At 37.1% G+C, this 19,489-nt stretch overlaps 2 protein-coding genes across 2 annotated transcripts in view; both read left to right on the forward strand.

The window, feature by feature from the left end:
* The first annotated feature begins 2,069 nt into the window (after positions 1-2,069).
* The window catches only part of LOC111335748 (uncharacterized), a 46,757-nt gene continuing 29,337 nt past the window's right edge, over positions 2,070-19,489 (forward strand). The window contains exons 1-5 of the mRNA XM_088761966.1: positions 2,070-2,184; positions 3,381-3,393; positions 3,863-3,906; positions 7,044-7,115; positions 7,468-7,503. Of these exons, the coding sequence (XP_088618092.1) occupies positions 2,070-2,184; positions 3,381-3,393; positions 3,863-3,906; positions 7,044-7,115; positions 7,468-7,503 (280 nt within the window). The remainder of the gene's footprint in view (positions 2,185-3,380; positions 3,394-3,862; positions 3,907-7,043; positions 7,116-7,467; positions 7,504-19,489) is intronic.
* On the forward strand, positions 7,631-17,721 carry LOC148731930 (uncharacterized). Its single transcript, XM_088760811.1, is given in 4 exon segments — positions 7,631-7,635; positions 14,213-14,367; positions 15,570-15,603; positions 17,494-17,721. Coding segments are annotated over 4 exon segments (285 nt in total). The 3' UTR covers positions 17,585-17,721.

Genomic DNA, 19,489 nt, shown 5'->3' on the forward strand with positions numbered 1-19,489 from the left:
GTGGATTATCATCAACACCAATTTTTTTTATTGTAATATATATAAATGTACCAATTTTATGTAGTTACACCTATTTTCGTTATATAAATCTCACTTAATTAACAAAACTACAAAGTCATAGAAAAAAATAAATAAGAAATGCAAAATTACTTTAAATAAGAGGAAAAGTGTAGCGGCCAAAGGAGTAAAAGCTTTCGAGTTGGCCATTGGGAAGTGATCCAAGTTGAAATGTAATGCATGCCTTTCAATCAATTAAAAAATAATAAAAGTACTAGTTCCTCACTGATAGCCAGATATAGGTACCGAAAGTGTTTAAATTAGTTTATATTATATTACACAACATTCAAATTCTTTCTATGTTAATATACTATTTCTTGTGATCTTCTTAAATTTTCTGTGGTAAATTTTTAACGCCAAAGCCATAGTCTTCTTCAGTTAAGCCATAATTTGTTCTGGAAACGGGTGTGCACCAGTTTTCGTCAAAATCATATCGGGAATGATAGTTATGAACTTCAAAAGCAGTTAAAAATAGATCAGTGAGAGCAGCAGGGATTATTATTTTAATATGTTGTAGTTTCTGCTCAAAAAAGGAAATTTTCCATATAAAAATATCATCCAAGTTTAGTTAAGTCAGCAAAATATAATGTTTTGTTGCACTTTCTCTAGATGCGCACAAAAGATAGAGCTTCGTGGAGCACAAAGTACCCCAATTCATCATTGAATAGTTTAAATATGCATATCTAAGAGTATAAGAGGGCTTTTTGAGTGTATTGATGGGGCCATGATACCTGAGCCTGTATAAAATTGCCCAATTTTTTGTCAATTTGAAAGTAACTCGTAGCTACATCATTAGCAGAACGTATTTCGGAGAGAATTACCCAGTCACGGAGATCATAGCTTGTTTCCAGACCAACCTCAATTTGTAAATGAACATATTTGTTACGAATTAAATATTTCCTGTGCAGATAATTATTTTTTGAAGAAATTGTTAATTTTTAGTTTTGAATGTAAGTTACAGGTAATTTTTGTAGGGGATCTCATAATTGAACAGCGGGAGTCCTAATTTCATTGTAGTGACAAGCAACGAGTTAATAAGTCGTATTTTAGAAGGAATTAGTAATTGTCCGATGACAAATTTTCTCACAGAGTTGTTTCTGCATATTTCTTCATAGCTTCCACCTGGGATATAATATCTGTCGTTAACAATGATTTAGCTGTGCTTGAGGAATTCTGCTAAATACTTCCTATTGCACAGTTTCCCTAGAAGGTCTTGAATTTTGAGAATAAACGTGAAGGGCTTATCTTCTCTATTCACACCAAAACATATTCATTAAATCAGGTTTAACTGAATGAGAATCAGGCACAGAAAATTGAAATATTTTTTAGAGGGTTCAAGTAATCACTAACCTATATTTTTATTGCGTGAAATTTGAAGTCGAAAAACATCAGTATTAGTAACTTCTATGAAGAAACCATTTTTAGACTTTGTCCAACAAAACAGCTTAAAAACGTGTTTAACTTTAGTGTGCATGAGGTAACAGGACATTTAGTTTCAATATGATCAGTTGGTTCCTGTATACGGTTCTAATAATTTTTTTCAAAATTCTTATTCTCTACATTTCTTTTTCTATAACATATAATAATAGTGATAATGATAAAGGTAATAATAACTTGAAAAATCATGACTTTAACAATTAAATCACTTATAACAACAGTCACATCTTACTTGCCAAATCTCTGTATAATCAAATGAAAAAAACATCTCCTTAGATTCCAAATTATGAAATAATATTCATACACAATTAGCTAGGAGAAATGCAAATCCTTAAGAGTCACACATTTGGTAGTGGTACTATTGTTCTAAAAGTTTATCTAAAAATGAATGTTCCTAATTCTTTTCTTAAATGAGTCTAGCGTCTCTGGTTGTTTAACCCCGCCTTTAGTTTAAAACATAGTTTTGGTGGAAAGAAAATCTCTTTTGGTCTGCAACAAATAAAAAAATGACAGGCAACTAAACTTTTGTATGACAACTTGATCTCTAAAGTAATTTCTTTGGTAAACTCCGCGCAATGATTACAAATGTCTCCCGCATAATCCTGAATCCGGCAGAGGAGCATATTAAGGCCAGAGATAATCTAATCGACAGTTTAACGTTCAGATCACATAACAGACGGTTTTCCGCCGGTAGGTATTTATGAAAGGGCGGATTCTGTTGGAAACTGTAGACAATAATTTCGTCAAGCTGTTGCGATACCTTAAAAAGACTGGAAACATGTGAATAAGAAACCAAAAACTCGTGATTCGACCTTTATTTAGTTAGGAAAAAAGATGGTCTTAATCTGCCTAGCTCGTTCGTTGGCTTGCAGATGTGATTGCGGAGAGTTGCTTTGTCTAGAATAAAATAGATGATTTAAACGGAAACGTGAGTTAGTGCGTTTTCTACAGATTCCTCTCAAAGTTTTACAACGGAAACCAGTCCAAGCGGTCGTTCATTTATACTTAATTTTTTTGCTTACTATCATCACTTGTCCTTGCGAAAAAAAATTTGGCGCTGCATGTATTCTGCAGACATTTATTAAAGAGAAAACATGCTGTGTATTGACGAACAATACATTCAAGTTGATCTTTTCAAATACCTATCCCTCTTCGAGATTCTAACTGTGAAATGTACGGAAGCCCAGCCTCGTGGATCTTGAGAAAATGAGTTCTTATCCAGACTCAATTCTCGTCCATTTTCACAAGTTTTCCCAATCGAACGAGTCAAGCTTACATGGAAAAAACAACTTTGACCTTTGTCTGTCTCAAAGAGTATGAATCGGAAACACTTTCATTGCACAACCCAGCTTGTAGAATGCCAAATGCCAGGGTTGACTGAGTCTAGTGGTTGTAACGAAATAACTTTTGTAAGAAATCAAAGAAAAATAACTGAAACTTTTTCAAATATATCTTTGACCCCCATCCTTGTTTTAAACAGGTACTTCCAATTTTTATTATATAGTTTCCGCCAGCCTGCGGGCAAATGAACGGTTCCTTTTGTAATACATGTACATATACCCTATTTAATGTGTAAGAACAGACAGACAAAAGTCATAATGTAAGAAAAATTATCTGCCATAACATTTCTTAATCAGATTAGCCAAAACCTCCTTGTAACACAAGTTTTACTTTAGTCCATCACATTCAGCACTGATCGAAGGTTTGCAGAGTTTCGAATTCCAGTTTACTCAGAGAGATAAACTAATGCATTGAAGGGCGCCTGCCGAGACTGAATTTCAAAGGTGAACTTTTCATACGAATTTCTTTCTGTTTTGGAATTCATAGCGAAACCAAAAAAAGGACCCATTGAAGAAACTGAAGAATTTTCGGATGAAAGTGACGAGGAGGACCTTGGAGGTAAGTTCCAGAAAGCCAAATCTTTATACAATAAAGGACTTAAAATCAACTGTGAAAATGACGAAGTTAACGCAAAAGAGCGTCAGAGGAAGGAAGAAGCAATGTCAATGATGTTAGTTTTGAAACGCTATTTATTTTCTTTGTACTTTAGATTATTTATTGCTTAACTGCCTATTGTCTAAGCATAGTTAAGGTTTATCTACGTTACGGTTTATTTTTGTCGATTACTGTAATTGGTGTGAAAATGTTACGCAATTTATGTCAGTCATTCGCACATATTACGGGCTTGCGTAAAAGAGAGAAAACTATTTTTTGATAGCTGTCGAGAGGTCGTGCGCTCCGCTACTCATTGTAAAACTGTTTTGTCCACTCCGCTACCCACGCCTTTCAAGTACGCTAGGAGCTCTACCAAAGTAAGTTACCTATATTGTTTATGCTCGATTTAGTTTATCGTTTCCTTCATTATTAGTTCAGTTGATTTCAAGAATAGGTCATTGTGCTGTCTCATCGTTGGTAAGTCAATTAATTAGCTTCGTTTCGTTTTCTGTTACCTTCTAGTTCGAACCACACACACTCACACATAATTCTACCACATTTGTTATCGAAATCACACCAAGTATTCAGCTACCTGGCTACGTTCCATTTTGTATCACATAACATTAAACCACTTGGGATTGTTACACGTGGTGCTTGTGCGTTCGTTTTGGGGCTCTATGTACTAGCTATCCTTCCACTGCTAAGCGGCGCTACCCGGTGATTCTCTGGAATTCACAAATGATAGATAAGTGTTCTGTTTTAAATAAATGTAAACGTCGCCTGAATATCATCAACGAGATACAGGTAAACCCCGATAACTCGAGCCCTCGTTAACTCAAATACCCTGCTACCTCGATAATATTCATGGACAATTAGCTGGGAGAAATGCGAATCTTTGAGAGTCACACATTTTGTAGTGGTACTATTGATCTAAAAGTTTTATCTAAATGCATGTTCCTAATTCCTTTCTTAAATGAGTTTAGGGTCTTTGGTTGTATAACCCCCCCCCCCCGTCTTCATTTTAAATCACAGTTATTACTTCATGGTATGACGTAAGTCGTGCTATGGGGTTTAGGGTTTGGGGGCGAAATTCAATTCAAAATCCCTCACTCACTTTTTTAGACATTAATTTATGCATTAAACGTGGATTAAACACTTTCTCTCCCCCTCCCCGACAAGTTTACCAGGTCAAAGTGACGGTTTACATATATTTGGGGGGTGGTAAAAAGGCGAGAATATGCCGAACTACTTGGATTCAAAAATGGCGTCCTGTCCCATGAAGCGTGATGGTTTTTCTATTCCAAACTTGATCAAAAGATACCTTTGTGGAGCTAAAAATGAAAAGGAAATATGCCACAGAATACTCGACTGCAGAGAAATGGGCGTCTGAGTCCTAAAAGTGACAATAACATGAACGATTCGAGCGTGAAGACCCAAACACCGCGAATATGAAGTGAGCCTGAGCTTACTGCAACATCTCCACCCTTCAAATTTGGACAATGCAAACCAATGCCGTTATCTTAACTAATTCTTCACACATTGGCAATCTAAGACAATTTTTCTCCATGAAAATGCTTACAAACACAACAATTGTGCCAGCATGTGTTTCCTACCATCAAAAAAACTTTCCAAAGAAAGCCAGATCGCAAGTTCCGCCGTCAAGGGCGCCAAACTGATTCATACCATGAGGTTGTTCTAAAGAGCCTTTGATTGTGGAAAGAAATATCTTTTGGCCTGCAACAAATAGATAGATAGATAGATATATAGATAGATAGATAGATAGATAGATAGATAGATAGATAGATAGAGAGTTTATTAATAACCGATTTGCAACCAAAAGTTGAATCATACGATTATTTACAAATTTTAAATATCGATATTTGCGTTAAATAGACTAAATGTATTAAAACAGCATTAAGGACACTAAATATATGTTCTAAAAAAACGGTTTTTTAAAACCGTTCAAGCCTTAAGGGCATTGAAGGTAATAAAACTATTACGAAACCTGTTCGTCTTAAAAACTGGCTTAAACTTCCGCATATTTCTGAGGTTAAAAGTACATGTGTTGCGAGCAGGAGGAAGTTCATGGAGCTTGTTCTGTTCATTCTGTAAAACATTCTTAAATAGTTAATCAACTAGTTTCTGGCGGCGATCTGAAAGTTTAGTCAGGCCTGATTCAACCAAGGCCTCATTATATCAGCAAAGAGGATAAATAATGCGCATAGCCCGCTTTTGGACCTCTTCAAGTTCGTTGGAGAGGTACACGGGGAGACCATCGTGAAAGACAGGACAAGCGAAATGACAGGCAACTAAACTTTTCTATTACAACTTGATCTCTAATTAATTTCCTTGGCGAGGTTCCCGCAGTAATTACAAGTGTCTCCCGCATAACCCAGAATGAGAAGAACATATTAAGGCCAGAGATAATCTAATCGATAGTTTAACGCTCACATCACACAACACACTGTTTTCCGCCGGTAGGTATTTATGAAAGGGCGGATTCTGTTGGAAACTGTAGACAATAATTTCGTCAAGCTGTTGCGATACCTTAAAAAGACCGGAAACATGTGAATAAGAAACCAAAAACTCGTGATTCGACCTTTGTTTAGTTAGGAAAAAAGATGGTCTTAATCTGCCTAGCTCGTTCGTTGGCTTGTAGATGTGATTGTGGAGAGTTGTTTTGTCTAGAATAAAATAGATGATTTAAACGTGAGTTAGTGCGTTTTCGACAGATTCCTCTCAAAGTTTTACAACGGAAACCAGTCCAAGCGGTCGTTCATTTATACTTAATTTTTTTGCTTACTATCATCACTTGTCCTTGCAAAAAGAAATTTGGCGCAGCATGTATTCTGCAGACATTTATTAAAGAGAAAACATGCTGTGTATTGACGAACAATACATTCAAGTTGATCTTTGCAAATACCTATCCCTCTTCGAGATTCTAACTGTGAAATGTAAGGAGGCCCAGCCTCGTGGATCTTGAGAAAATGAGTTCTTATCTAGACTCAATTCTCGTCCATTTTCACAAGTTTTCCCTATGGAACGAGTCAAGCTTACATAGAAAAAACAACTTTGACCTTTGTCTGTCCCAAAGAGTATGAATCGGAAATACTTTCATTGCACAACTCACTTTGTAGAATGCCAAATGCCAGGGTTGACTGAGTCTAGCGGTTGTAACGAAATAACTTTTGTAAGAAATCAAAGAAAAATAACTGAAACTTTTTCAAATATGTCTGTGACCCCCATGCTTGTTTTAAACAGGTACCTCCAATGTTTTATTATATAGTTTCCGCCACCCTGCGGGCAAATGAACGGTTCCTTTTGTAATACATGTACATATACCCTATTTAATGTGTAAGAACAGACAGACAAAAGTCATAATGTAAGAAAAATTATCTGCCATAACATTTCTTAATCAGATTAGCCAAAACCTCCTTGTAACACAAGTTTTACTTTAGTATATCATATTCAGCACTGATCGAAGGTTTGCAGAGTTTCGAATTCCAGTTTAGTCAGAAAGAGACTGAAAACATATGCATTGAAGGGCGCCTGCGGAGACTGAATTTCAAGAGCGAACTTTTTATACGAATTTCTTTCTGTTTTGGAATCCGTAGCGAAACCAAAAAATGGACCCATTAAAGATACTGTGGAATCTTTGGTTGAAAGTGATGAAGAAGACACTCAAGGTAAGTTCGGGAAAGCTGTATCTTTATACAATAAAGGACTTAAAATTAACTGTGAAAATTGACAAAGTTAACGCAAAACTGCGTCAGAAGAAGGAAGGAGCATTGTCTATGATAGATAAGTGTTCTGTTTTAAATAATGTAAAAGTCGCCTGAATATCATCAACGAGATACAAGTAAACCCCGATAACTCGAAGCCTCGTTAACTCAAATACCCTTCTACCTCGATAATATTCATGGACAATTAGCTAGGAGAAATGCAGATCCTTAAGAATCACACATTTTGTAGTGGTATTATTGATCTAAAAGTTTTATCTAAATGCATGTTCCTAATTCTTTTCTTACATGACTGAAGAATCTTCGGATGAAAGTGACGAGGAAGACCTTCCGGGTAAGTTTGGGAAAGCCAAATCTTTATACGATAAAAGACTTTGACTTTCGATAAAGGACTTTCGTACAAAGTCTTTGGTTGTTTAACCCCCCGTCTTCATTTTAAATCACAGTTTTTACCTCATGGTATGACGTAAGTCATGCTATGGGGTTTAGGGTTTGGGGGCGAAATTCAATTAGAAATCCCTCACTCACTTTGTTAGACATTAATTTATGCATTAAACCTGGATTAAACACTTTCTCTCCCCCTCCCCGACAAGTTTACCAGGTCAAAGTGCCTCCCCGGCAAGTTTACCTGGTCAAAGTGACGGTTTACGTATATTTGGGGAATGGTACAAAGGCGACAATATGCCGAACTACTTGGACAGCTTCAAAATGGCGTCCTGTCCCATGAAGCGTGATGGTTTTTCTCTTCCAAACTTGATGAAAAGATACCTTTGTGGAGTCAAAAATGGAAAGGAAATATGCCACAGAATACTCGACTGCAGAGAAATGGGCGTCTGAGTTAAAAGTGACGATAACATGAACGATTCGTGCGTAAAGACCCAAAGACCGCGAATATGAAGTGAGCCTAAGCTTACTGCAACATCTCCATCCCTCAAATTTGGACAATGCAAACCAATGCCGTTATCTTAACTAATTCTTCACACATTCGCAATTTAAGAAAATTTTTCTCCATCAAAATGCTTACAAACACAACCATTGCGCCAGGATGTGTTTCCCACGATCAAAAAAACTTTTCAAAGAAAGCCAAGGGCGCCAAACTGATTCATACCATGAGGTTGCTCTAAAGAACCTTTGATTGTGGAAAGAAATATCTTTTGGCCTGCAACAAATAGATAGAGAGATTGATAGATAGATAGATAGATAGATAGATAGAGAGTTTATTAATAACCGATTTCCAACCAAAAGTTGAATCATACGATTATTTACAAATTTTAAATATCGATAATTACGTTAAATAGACTAAATGTATTAAAACAGCAATTAGGACACTAAATACATGTCCTACTAAAAAAACGGTTTTTTAAAACCGTTCAAGCCTGAAGGGCATTGAAGGTAATGAAACTATTACGAAACCTGTTCGTCTTAAAAACTGGCTTAAACTTCCGCATATTTCTTAGGTTAAAAGTACATGTGTTGCGAGCAGGAAGAAGTTCATGGAGCTTGTTCTGTTCATTCTGTAAAACATTCTTAAATAGTTAATCAACTAGTTTCTGGCGGCGATCTGAAAGTTTAGTCAGGCCTGCTTCAACCAAGGCCTCATTATATCAGCAAAGAGGATAAATAATGCGCATAGCCCGCTTTTGAACCTCTTCAAGTTCGTTGGAGAGGTACAAGGGGAGACCGTCGTGAAAGACAGGACAAGCGAAATGACAGGCAACTAAACTTTTATATTACAACTTGATCTCTAATTAATTTTCTTGGCGAGGTCCACGCAATGATTACAAGTGTCTCCCGCATAACCCAGAATCAGAGGAAAATATTAAGGCCAGAGATAATCTAATCGATAGTTTAACGCTCACATCACACAACACACTGTTTTCCGCCGGTAGGTATTTATGAAAGGGCAGATTCTGTTGGAAACTGTAGACAATAATTTCGTCAAGCTGTTGCGATACCTTAAAAAGACCGGAAACATGTGAATAAGAAACCAAAAACTCGTGATTCGACCTTTGTTTAGTTAGGAAAAAAGATAGTCTTAATCTGCCTAGCTCGTTCGTTGGCTTGTAGATGTGATTGTGGAGAGTTGTTTTGTCTAGCTTACTATCATCACTTGTCTTTGCAAAAAGAAATTTGGCGAGCATGTATTCCGCAGACATTTATTAAAGAGAAAACATGCTCTGTATTGACGAACAATACATTCAAGTTGATCTTTTCAAATACCTATCCCTCTTCGAGATTCTAACTGTGAAATGTACGGAAGCCCAGCCTCGTGGATCTTGAGAAAATGAGTTCTTATCTAGACTCAATTATCGTCCATTTTCTTAAGTTTTCCCAATCGAACGAGTCAAGTTTACATGGAAAAAACAACTTTGACCTTTGTCTGTCTCAAAGAGTATGAATCGGAAATACTTTCATCGCACAACTCAGTTTGTAGAATGCCAAATGCCAAATGCCAAATTCCTGTGAAGATAATTATTTTTCGATATTCTTATAGGCGATCTCATAATTGAAGAGCGGAAGTCCTAATGTCATTGTTGTGACAAGCACTGAGTTTAATAGGGAACGCGTTTTTCTCAGGAAGTCGTATCTCGGAAGGAGTTTGTAATTGACCAGTGACGAATTTTCTCAGCTAATCAGGTTCAACTGAATGAAAATCAGCGACAGAAAATTGAAATATTTTTTAGAGGGTTCAAGTAGTCACTAACCTCTGTTCTCATAGCGTGAAAATTTGAAGCCGACAAACATCAGTATTAGCAACTTCTACAAAGAAAACACCTTTAAACTGTGTCTATCAAAACAGCTTAAAAACGTGTTTTAGCTTTAGTGTGCATGGGGTAACACTAGACATAGTGTGATGATGAGCAGTTGGTTAATAGACGGTTCTGATGATTTTTTTTTTAATTCTTATTCCCTACATTTCTTTAAACTATAACAAATAATAATAATAGTGATAATAATTAAGGTAATAATAACTTTATTTCAGTTTCTAAGGGATCTAACACCCGCTGAAAACAAGCGCTAATTGGGGACACTTTAATTACAGTCCTACTCATCTAAAAATACTGTCACAATTAAATGACTTATAATAACAGTCGCGTATTACAAGGCCAAGTCTATGTATAATTGAAATAAAAAAAACATTTCCTTAGATTCCAAAATATGAAATAACATTCATAGACAATTAGCTAAGAGAACTGCAAATCCTTTTAAGAGTCACACATTTGGTAGTGGTACTATTGATCTAAAAGTTTATCTAAATGCCCGTTCCTAATTCTTTTCTTAAATGAGTTTAGGGTCTCTGGTTAATTAACCCTCGTCTTCAGTTTAAACCACAGTTTTTGTGGAAAGAAAAATCTCTCTTGGCCTGCAAAAAATAGAAAATGACAGGCAACTAAACTTTTCTAGTACTACTTGATCTCTAATAAATTTCTTTGGCGAGCTCTGCGCAATGATTACAAGTGCCTTCCGCATAACCCGGAATCAGAGGAACATAATAATAATAATAATAATAATTTACATTTCTAGAGCGCTAAAATTATAAAATATTCTAAAGCGCTTTACAACATATTAACTACAAATATTAAAATGATAAACGACAAAATATCAAAACAAACTGTAAGCCAGCTTGAATAGATGTGTCTTAAGCTTTGACTTAAAAATCGTTACATTTGGACTGTTTCGAATTTCAAGCGGCAGTTCGTTCCACAGAAAAGGTCCAGAACGGGCAAAGGCACGATCACCAAAGGTCTTAAAGTTAGTTCTTGGGACCATAAGGAGACCCTGATCGCAGGAACGTAGCTGATGACCCTTGACACTGTGTGGCTGCAGATATTCTTTTATGTATAGTGGGCCTTGGTTATTTAAAGCTTTATAAATTAAAAGTAACAACTTAAAATGGACGCGATAAGCCACAGGAAGCCAGTGAAGATTATATAAGGCGGACGAGATGTGGTGAAACTTGGGAATCCTAAAAATTAGTCGAGCAGCGGCGTTGAGCACCTTCTGAAGATATTAAGATGGTTAACATATTAAGCATAGAGATAATCTAATCGATAGTTTAACGCTCACATCACATAACACACTGTTTTCCGCCGGTAGGTATTTATGAAAGGGCATAGGGTAAAATATGGAGTGGGCTGGACTATTATTTGGACGATTGTTTGGACGATATTTTGGACTATTTTTTTGGACGATTTTTTGGACGATTTTTTGGACGATTTTTTGGACGATTTTCTGGACGATTTTATAAGGGGGGAGGCACACCTTTATTACTCAGGAAAAGGTGAATGCAGTCGACAAGTACTGAGGGATGGGTGGGGCAAGAGTTTTATTACTTAGGGAGGGGTGGTAGGAGGTTGTAATTGTAAACACTACTGGTTAATGGAGCTTTTACTCGATCGTAATAATTATTTTAATCGGTTTTTTGACTGACTTCTCCTACATCAACATTTTGCGCTGGGTAGCGGCGTTTCTTTAATGTTTTAGCCATGCGAAAGCGAAACTGCCACGTAAACACTGGACTTAAACTCTTATTGAAAATATCGCGTTTACGATCCTCCACTGTTGAGTTACCAGTCTGGCATAGGTTATGCTGTGCCTTTTGGGTCGACTTGTGCACCATCTGATTTCCTTTGTGTAATTACCAAATTTGTCTGTCTTTCTTTTGTCATTGATGTTATCAGACGAGCTCGAGATCACAGAATTTCCGTTGCTTGGCCCTTGACTTTAGCCGCAAATATAGAATTCACAAGCGCTATTGCAATTTTAACGTTTTATACGTTTACTATATGAAATCATTTTTGGTACAATCGTACAAAGCAATATTCTATCAGGTGTCTCGTTAACACAGACCTCGAAAACGCAGACCGCAGACCGCACACCTCGAAAACGCACACCCCGAAAAACGTGTCATCTCTCTTCCTTATGTCATTGATGTTATCAGACGAAGTCTCGGAATTTCCGCTATGCGAAAGCGAAACTGCCACGTATATTTAAAATACTGCGTTTACGATCCTCCAGTATTGAAATATCCGTGTGCCCTTTGACTCGACTTGTGTGTGCACTATCAGTTGTTTTACGTTTTCCTCGGTGTATACAGTATGTTATTACTGAATTTATCTTCTTCCTTTTGTCAGTGACCTTATCAGACGAGATCACAGAATTTCGCACTACATCGAAATACCTAGTTAAACAATAGAGTGTTTCTGTCGAGGAGCTATCGGCTGATAGTTGCCCAGCGGAAATTTGATGTTCTTAAAACAAATATTTGCCCGAGAAGCAGTGGAGGATCGTAAACGCGATATATTCAATAAGAATTAAAGTCCAGTGTTTACGTGGTAGTTTTGCTTTCGCATGGCTAAAATACTAAAGAAACGCCGCGTCCTAGCACAAAATGTTGATGTAGGAGAAGTCAGTCATAAAACCGATTAAAAGAATTATTAGGATGGAGTAAAAGCTCCATTAACCAGTAGTGTTTACAATTACTACCACCTACCAGCCCTCCCTGAGTAATAACACTCCTCCCCCACCCCTCCCTCAGTACTTGTCGACTGCACCCACCCCTCCCTGAGTACTAAAGACGTGCCTCCCCCTTATAAAATCGTCCAGAAAATCGTCCAAAAAATAGTCCAAAAAAATAGTCTAAAAAATCGTCCAAAAAATACTCCAGTCAAGTCTATATTTTACCCTATGCCTTATGAAAGGGCGGATTCTGTTGGAAACTGTAGACCGTCAATAATTTCGTTGTTGCGATACCAAAAGAGACCAGAAACACGTGAAGTTGATTGATTGATTGATTGACTGACTGATTGATTGATTGATTGATTGATTGATTGAATAAGGAACCAAAAACTCGTAATTCGATCTTTGTTTAGTCAGGTAAAAAGATGATCTTTTTCTGCCTAGCTCGTTCGTTGACCTGCCGATGTGATTGCGGAGAGTTGTTTTGTCCAGAATAAAATAGGTTATTTAAACGGAAACATGAGTTAGTGCGTTTTCGACAGATTCCAAGACAACATGAGACAGGTGCCAAATTATCTTACTTATAGTAAGGTTCAAAAGAGAAACATCTTTTTTTTTTTAAAGAAACCTGGCCGAAAAAGATTCTTCAACGTCAGACATAAAAGGAAAGAAAAGGTTTCAACGACATGTAATATTCGTACTTGAAAGAATATCGTGAAAAAAATCATACTGCCATTTTATAAACCCGGTTACAATGAACGCCATTGATTTCTCCAGATGCGAAGATAAAAATGGTTTGTTAACTGTTCAGTTTTATGTTCTCGAAATAGGAGAAATTCTGGTTTTTCCTCAAAATCTAAATCACGCTACCCCAGAGAAACACCCTTTAAAGCAGCTGAAAAATTGTTTGAGATCTCAAACGATTTCCATCTTAAGTTATGTCATTTCAAACAATTAAAAAATAGATATCAATTGGTGTATTAAACAACTCGAAAGCAAGTCCTATTATGTTAAACTTTCAAATGTGTTCGTAAAATACAGATATAGTAGATTACGATGCACTTGTGATTCACATTTCTATCCTGCTATACAACACCTTGAATGCAAATAAATTGCATTCAAAGAATATTTTTAAACACCGTAAGATTTGCTTTAGAATGAAACACTCCTTTTACTTGGTAAAGAATGGTGCAAAGAGTTTGTTTCGTGTTTTAATTGCTTAGCTTCTTTTCTGGCTCAGTAATGATTTCGAAATTTATTTGAGAATGTATGTCTCTTTCTATCTACTTTGCATCGTGTTTTTGTTTTTTTCTTTGTTTTTTTTTTTTTTTTATTATTATGGGAACGTACCCTAGACTATTTCTTGAAAGATAATTTGGTTGCATCAACTAAGTTGAAATTGCAAATCGGCCACCGTAACGAATAGAAAAGCTGACGTTTTGAGCGTTAGCCTTTCGTCAGCTCGAAACGTCAGCTCTTTTATTCGTTAAGGTGGCCAATTTGCAATTTCAACTTAGTTGACATGACCAAATTATCTTGTTACCCCCACCGACGCTGTACCACAGTTTCTTAAAAACTTTCAGCCTTTATTCATATTTCTTGAAAGAGTTACTTTGAACTGGTGTCCGTCATACAACATAGCCAAAGCGTTCTTACTTCATTGTCAGTATCAAAGCCAATGACGGCAAAGGCTACATTTTCAATGAACACTTCGAAAACGATAATATACAACAACTATGTTACATTTGAAAGTGCTAATAGTGTTGAAAAAGTTTGGACAACATCGAAATCACTCTGACTTCAAACTACTCTCCCTGCAGTAACTGCTCAGGCGTTTTAAAGAAATTTATGAAAAGAATGTAAATGGTTTCTTGAGTGAGCGAAGTTGCAGAGATGAGAGGAAATACTCATTGTAACACTTACAACCACTTACAATGTATATATGAAGTTCATATATTTTGAACTGCGGTATTAGATACGTGTGATGCATGATCCTCGCAGTAAAGAGCGCTATTTATGCAATAGCGAAAGTCAGACCTGAAAAAAATCAGGCCTGTACGGGATTCGAACCACTGACATCTGCGATACTAGTGCAGCGCTCTACCAATTGAGCTAAAGTTGATTCGTAATAAGTTGATTCGTAATAAACCCGTGATGATAAATCAGATACAATGTATATATGAAGTTCATATATTTTAAAATGCGGTATTAGATACGTGTGATGCATGATCCTCGCAGTAGAGAGCGCTATTTATGCAATAGCGAAAGTCAGACCTGAAAATAATCTGACTTTCTGAAAATCTGAAAAAGGTCTGACTTTCGCTATTGCATAAATAGCGCTCTCTATTGCGAGGATCATGCATCACACGTACTTACAACCACTGGAAACAATTCGAAGCGAGACATTGCTTTAGGCGTGTCACTAGCAAGGTGTTTTACGAGTCGCAGATAGCAAAAAACGTGATTTATTGAGGAAGGATAACAAACAAACCAAACTTGTCTAAATTCGAGCGAGACCCAACCAAATTCCACCAAAACATGACCACAAACAGAAATAAAAAGACAGTAGTTTTTTATCAATCTATCCTTAACTCTTGGTATTAAGTGTAGCTTGGATAAAGTGTCGGTGGTAGCAAATAAAAATGCGTTATTGACCTAGTGTGAGGTCAAGATGGCTGAATAATGACCGAGTTCTTTTGTCTTTTTTGTTTTCGTGTTTTTATGAACCTAGGCAAAGCGAGGACCATAAAAAAATTTTGTTAAGAGGCCGTTTTGACTTACCAGTTGGTAATCGTAGCGGGCACAACTAAAGTTTGCCGTGTCGTATATAAAGCTAAAATCGTTAATTCCAATCGGTAGATCTACCATGCATCCTCAAAAGAGCACCATGAAAGAATCTAGTAGTCATAGAGATGACCGAAAGTTTAAATTTTGTCACAGTTACTTTAGAGTTTCTCATCAATAGATTCACTCGGTATTTAAAATTAAAAGTCCAAAATTAAATCAACTTCCATGAACGTCAGATGTAAACATTCGAGCGGTTTCTGTCGGTAGCTTAAAGATGCAGCAGGAGTCATCGCAAAGCCTTTTACATTCATAATTAATTCATCCCTTGCAACTGGAGTAGTCCCTACTGAATGGTAAAATGGCCAAGGTGATTCCACCTTCAAGTCTGGTTCCATGGCAGAAATTGACAACTATAGACCAATATCGATTCTCCCTACTATGTCAAAGATTTTAGAGAAAACGGTGCACAAACAATTAATGAAATATCTCGAATTCAACATCAATTTGGATTTCGCCGCAATCGCTCGACGGAATTAACAGTAACTCTCTTTACAGACCTTATCCGGAAGGAAGCGGACGGATGTAAAGCTACAGGAGCGATCTTCATTGACTTATCTAAAGCGTTTGACCCCATCAGCCATTCCGTTTTGTTAGAAAAACTGTCTCGCTATGGAATACAGGATAATAAACTGAACTGGTTTACGGACTATTTATTCCTCCGAAACCAGATCGCTCAATTTAAGGGAGTATTGTCAGAACCTAACCCTGTTTTCACAGGTGTTCCCCAAGGAAGTATTGTTTTGTTTTTTTCCGTAAACCCTATAGCACGACGTAAGTCGTGCTATGGGGTTTACGGTTTGGGGGCGAAATTCAATTAAAAATCCCTCACTCACTTTTTTAGACATTAATTTATGCATTAAACCTGGATTAAACGCTTTCTCTCCCCCTCCCCGACAAGTTTACCAGGCCAAAGTGCCTCCCCGACAAGTTTACCTGGTCAAAGTGACGGTTTACGTATATTTGGGGGGTGGTACAAAGGCGAGAATATGCCGAACTACTTGCACAGATTCAAAATGGCGTCCTGTCCTATGAAGCGTGATGGTTTTTCTATTCCAAACTTGATCAAAAGATACCTTTGTGGAGCTAAAAATGGAAAGGAAATATTCCACAGAATACTCGACTGCAGAGAAATGGGCGTCTGAGTCCTAAAAGTGACGATAGCATGAACGATTCCTCATAATAACAGTAACGTATTACTAGGCCAAGTCTATGTGTAATTGAAATAAAAAACATTTCCTTAGATTCCAAATAATATTGAAATAATATTCATAGACAATTGGCTAAGAGAACTGCAAATCCTTTTAAGAGTCACACATTTGGTAGTGGTACTATTGATCTAAAAGTTTGTCTGAATGCCTGTTCCTACTTCTTTTCTTAGATGAGTTTAGGGTCTCTGGTTGATTAACCCTCGTCTTCAGTTTAAACCACAGTTTTTGCGGAAAAGAAAAATCTCTTTTGGCCTGCAAAAAATAGAAAATGACAGGCAACTAAACTTTTCTAGTACTACTTGATCTCTAATTAATTTCTTTGGCGAGCTCTGCGCAATGATTACAAGTGCCTCCCGCTTAACCCGGAATCAGAAGAACATATTAAGCATGCAGATAATCTAATCCATAGTTTAACACTCAGATTATATAACTGACCGTTTTCCGCCGGTAGGTATTTATGAAAGGGCATAAGGTAAAATATAGAGTGGACTGGACTATTTATTGGACGATGTTTTGGACGATATTTTGGACTATTTTTTGGACGATATTTTGGACGATTTTCTGGAAGATTTTATAAGGGGGGAAGGCACACCTTTATTACTCAGGAAGGGGTTGGTGCAGTCGAAAAGTACTGAGGGATGGGTGGGGGAAGAGTTTTATTACTTAGGGAGGGGTGGTAGGTGGTTGTAATTGTAAGCACTACTTGTTAATGGAGCTTTTACTCGATCGTAATAATCATTTTAATCGGTTTTTTGACTGACTTCTCCTACATCAAAATTTTGCGCTGGGTAGCAATAGTGTTGAAAAAGTTTGGACAACATCGAAATCACTCTGACTTCAAACTACTCTCCCTGCAGTAACTGCTCAGGCGTTTTAAAGAAATTTATGAAAAGAATGTAAATGGTTTCTTGAGTGAGCGAAGTTGCAGAGATGAGAGGAAATACTCATTGTAACACTTACAACCACTTACAATGTATATATGAAGTTCATATATTTTGAAATGCGGTATTAGATACGTGTGATGCATGATCCTCGCAGTAGAGAGCGCTATTTATACAATAGCGAAAGTCAGACCTGAAAATATTCTGACTTTCTGAAAATCTGAAAAAGGTCTGACTTTCGCTATTGCATAAATAGCGCTCTCTATTGCGAGGATCATGCATCACACGTACTTACAACCACTGGAAACAATTCGAAGCGAGACATTGCTTTAGGCGTGTCACTAGCAAGGTGTTTTACGAGTCGCAGATAGCGAAAAACGTGATTTATTGAGGAAGGATAACAAACAAACCAAACTTGTCTAAATTCGAGCGAGACCCAACCAAATTCCACCAAAACATGACCACAAACAGAAATAAAAAGACAGTAGTTTTTTATCAATCTATCCTTAACTCTTGGTATTAAGTGTAGCTTGGATAAAGTGTCGGTGGTAGCAAATAAAAATGCGTTATTGACCTAGTGTGAGGTCAAGATGGCTGAATAATGACCGAGTTCTTTTGTCTTTTTTGTTTTCGTGTTTTTATGAACCTAGGCAAAGCGAGGACCATAAAAAAATTTTGTTAAGAGGCCGTTTTGACTTACCAGTTGGTAATCGTAGCGGGCACAACTAAAGTTTGCCGTGTCGTATATAAAGCTAAAATCGTTAATTCCAATCGGTAGATCTACCATGCATCCTCAAAAGAGCACCATGAAAGAATCTAGTAGTCATAGAGATGACCGAAAGTTTAAATTTTGTCACAGTTACTTTAGAGTTTCTCATCAATAGATTCACTCGGTATTTAAAATTAAAAGTCCAAAATTAAATCAACTTCCATGAACGTCAGATGTAAACATTCGAGCGGTTTCTGTCGGTAGCTTAAAGATGCAGCAGGAGTCATCGCAAAGCCTTTTACATTCATAATTAATTCATCCCTTGCAACTGGAGTAGTCCCTACTGAATGGTAAAATGGCCAAGGTGATTCCACCTTCAAGTCTGGTTCCATGGCAGAAATTGACAACTATAGACCAATATCGATTCTCCCTACTATGTCAAAGATTTTAGAGAAAACGGTGCACAAACAATTAATGAAATATCTCGAATTCAACATCAATTTGGATTTCGCCGCAATCGCTCGACGGAATTAGCAGTAACTCTCTTTACAGACCTTATCCGGAAGGAAGCGGACGGAGGTAAAGCTACAGGAGCGATCTTCATTGACTTATCTAAAGCGTTTGACACCATCAGCCATTCCGTTTTGTTAGAAAAACTGTCTCGCTATGGAATACAGGATAATAAACTGAACTGGTTTACGGACTATTTATTCCTCCGAAACCAGATCGCTCAATTTAAGGGAGTATTGTCAGAACCTAACCCTGTTTTCACAGGTGTTCCCCAAGGAAGTATTGTTTTGTTTTTTTCCGTAAACCCTATAGCACGACGTAAGTCGTGCTATGGGGTTTACGGTTTGGGGGCGAAATTCAATTAAAAATCCCTCACTCACTTTTTTAGACATTAATTTATGCATTAAACCTGGATTAAACGCTTTCTCTCCCCCTCCCCGACAAGTTTACCAGGCCAAAGTGCCTCCCCGACAAGTTTACCTGGTCAAAGTGACGGTTTACGTATATTTGGGGGGTGGTACAAAGGCGAGAATATGCCGAACTACTTGCACAGATTCAAAATGGCGTCCTGTCCTATGAAGCGTGATGGTTTTTCTATTCCAAACTTGATCAAAAGATACCTTTGTGGAGCTAAAAATGGAAAGGAAATATTCCACAGAATACTCGACTGCAGAGAAATGGGCGTCTGAGTCCTAAAAGTGACGA

The sequence above is a fragment of the Stylophora pistillata genome, chromosome 5 (genome assembly GCF_964205215.1).
Source record: "Stylophora pistillata chromosome 5, jaStyPist1.2, whole genome shotgun sequence".
In the NCBI taxonomy this organism is placed as follows: Eukaryota; Metazoa; Cnidaria; class Anthozoa; order Scleractinia; family Pocilloporidae; genus Stylophora; species Stylophora pistillata.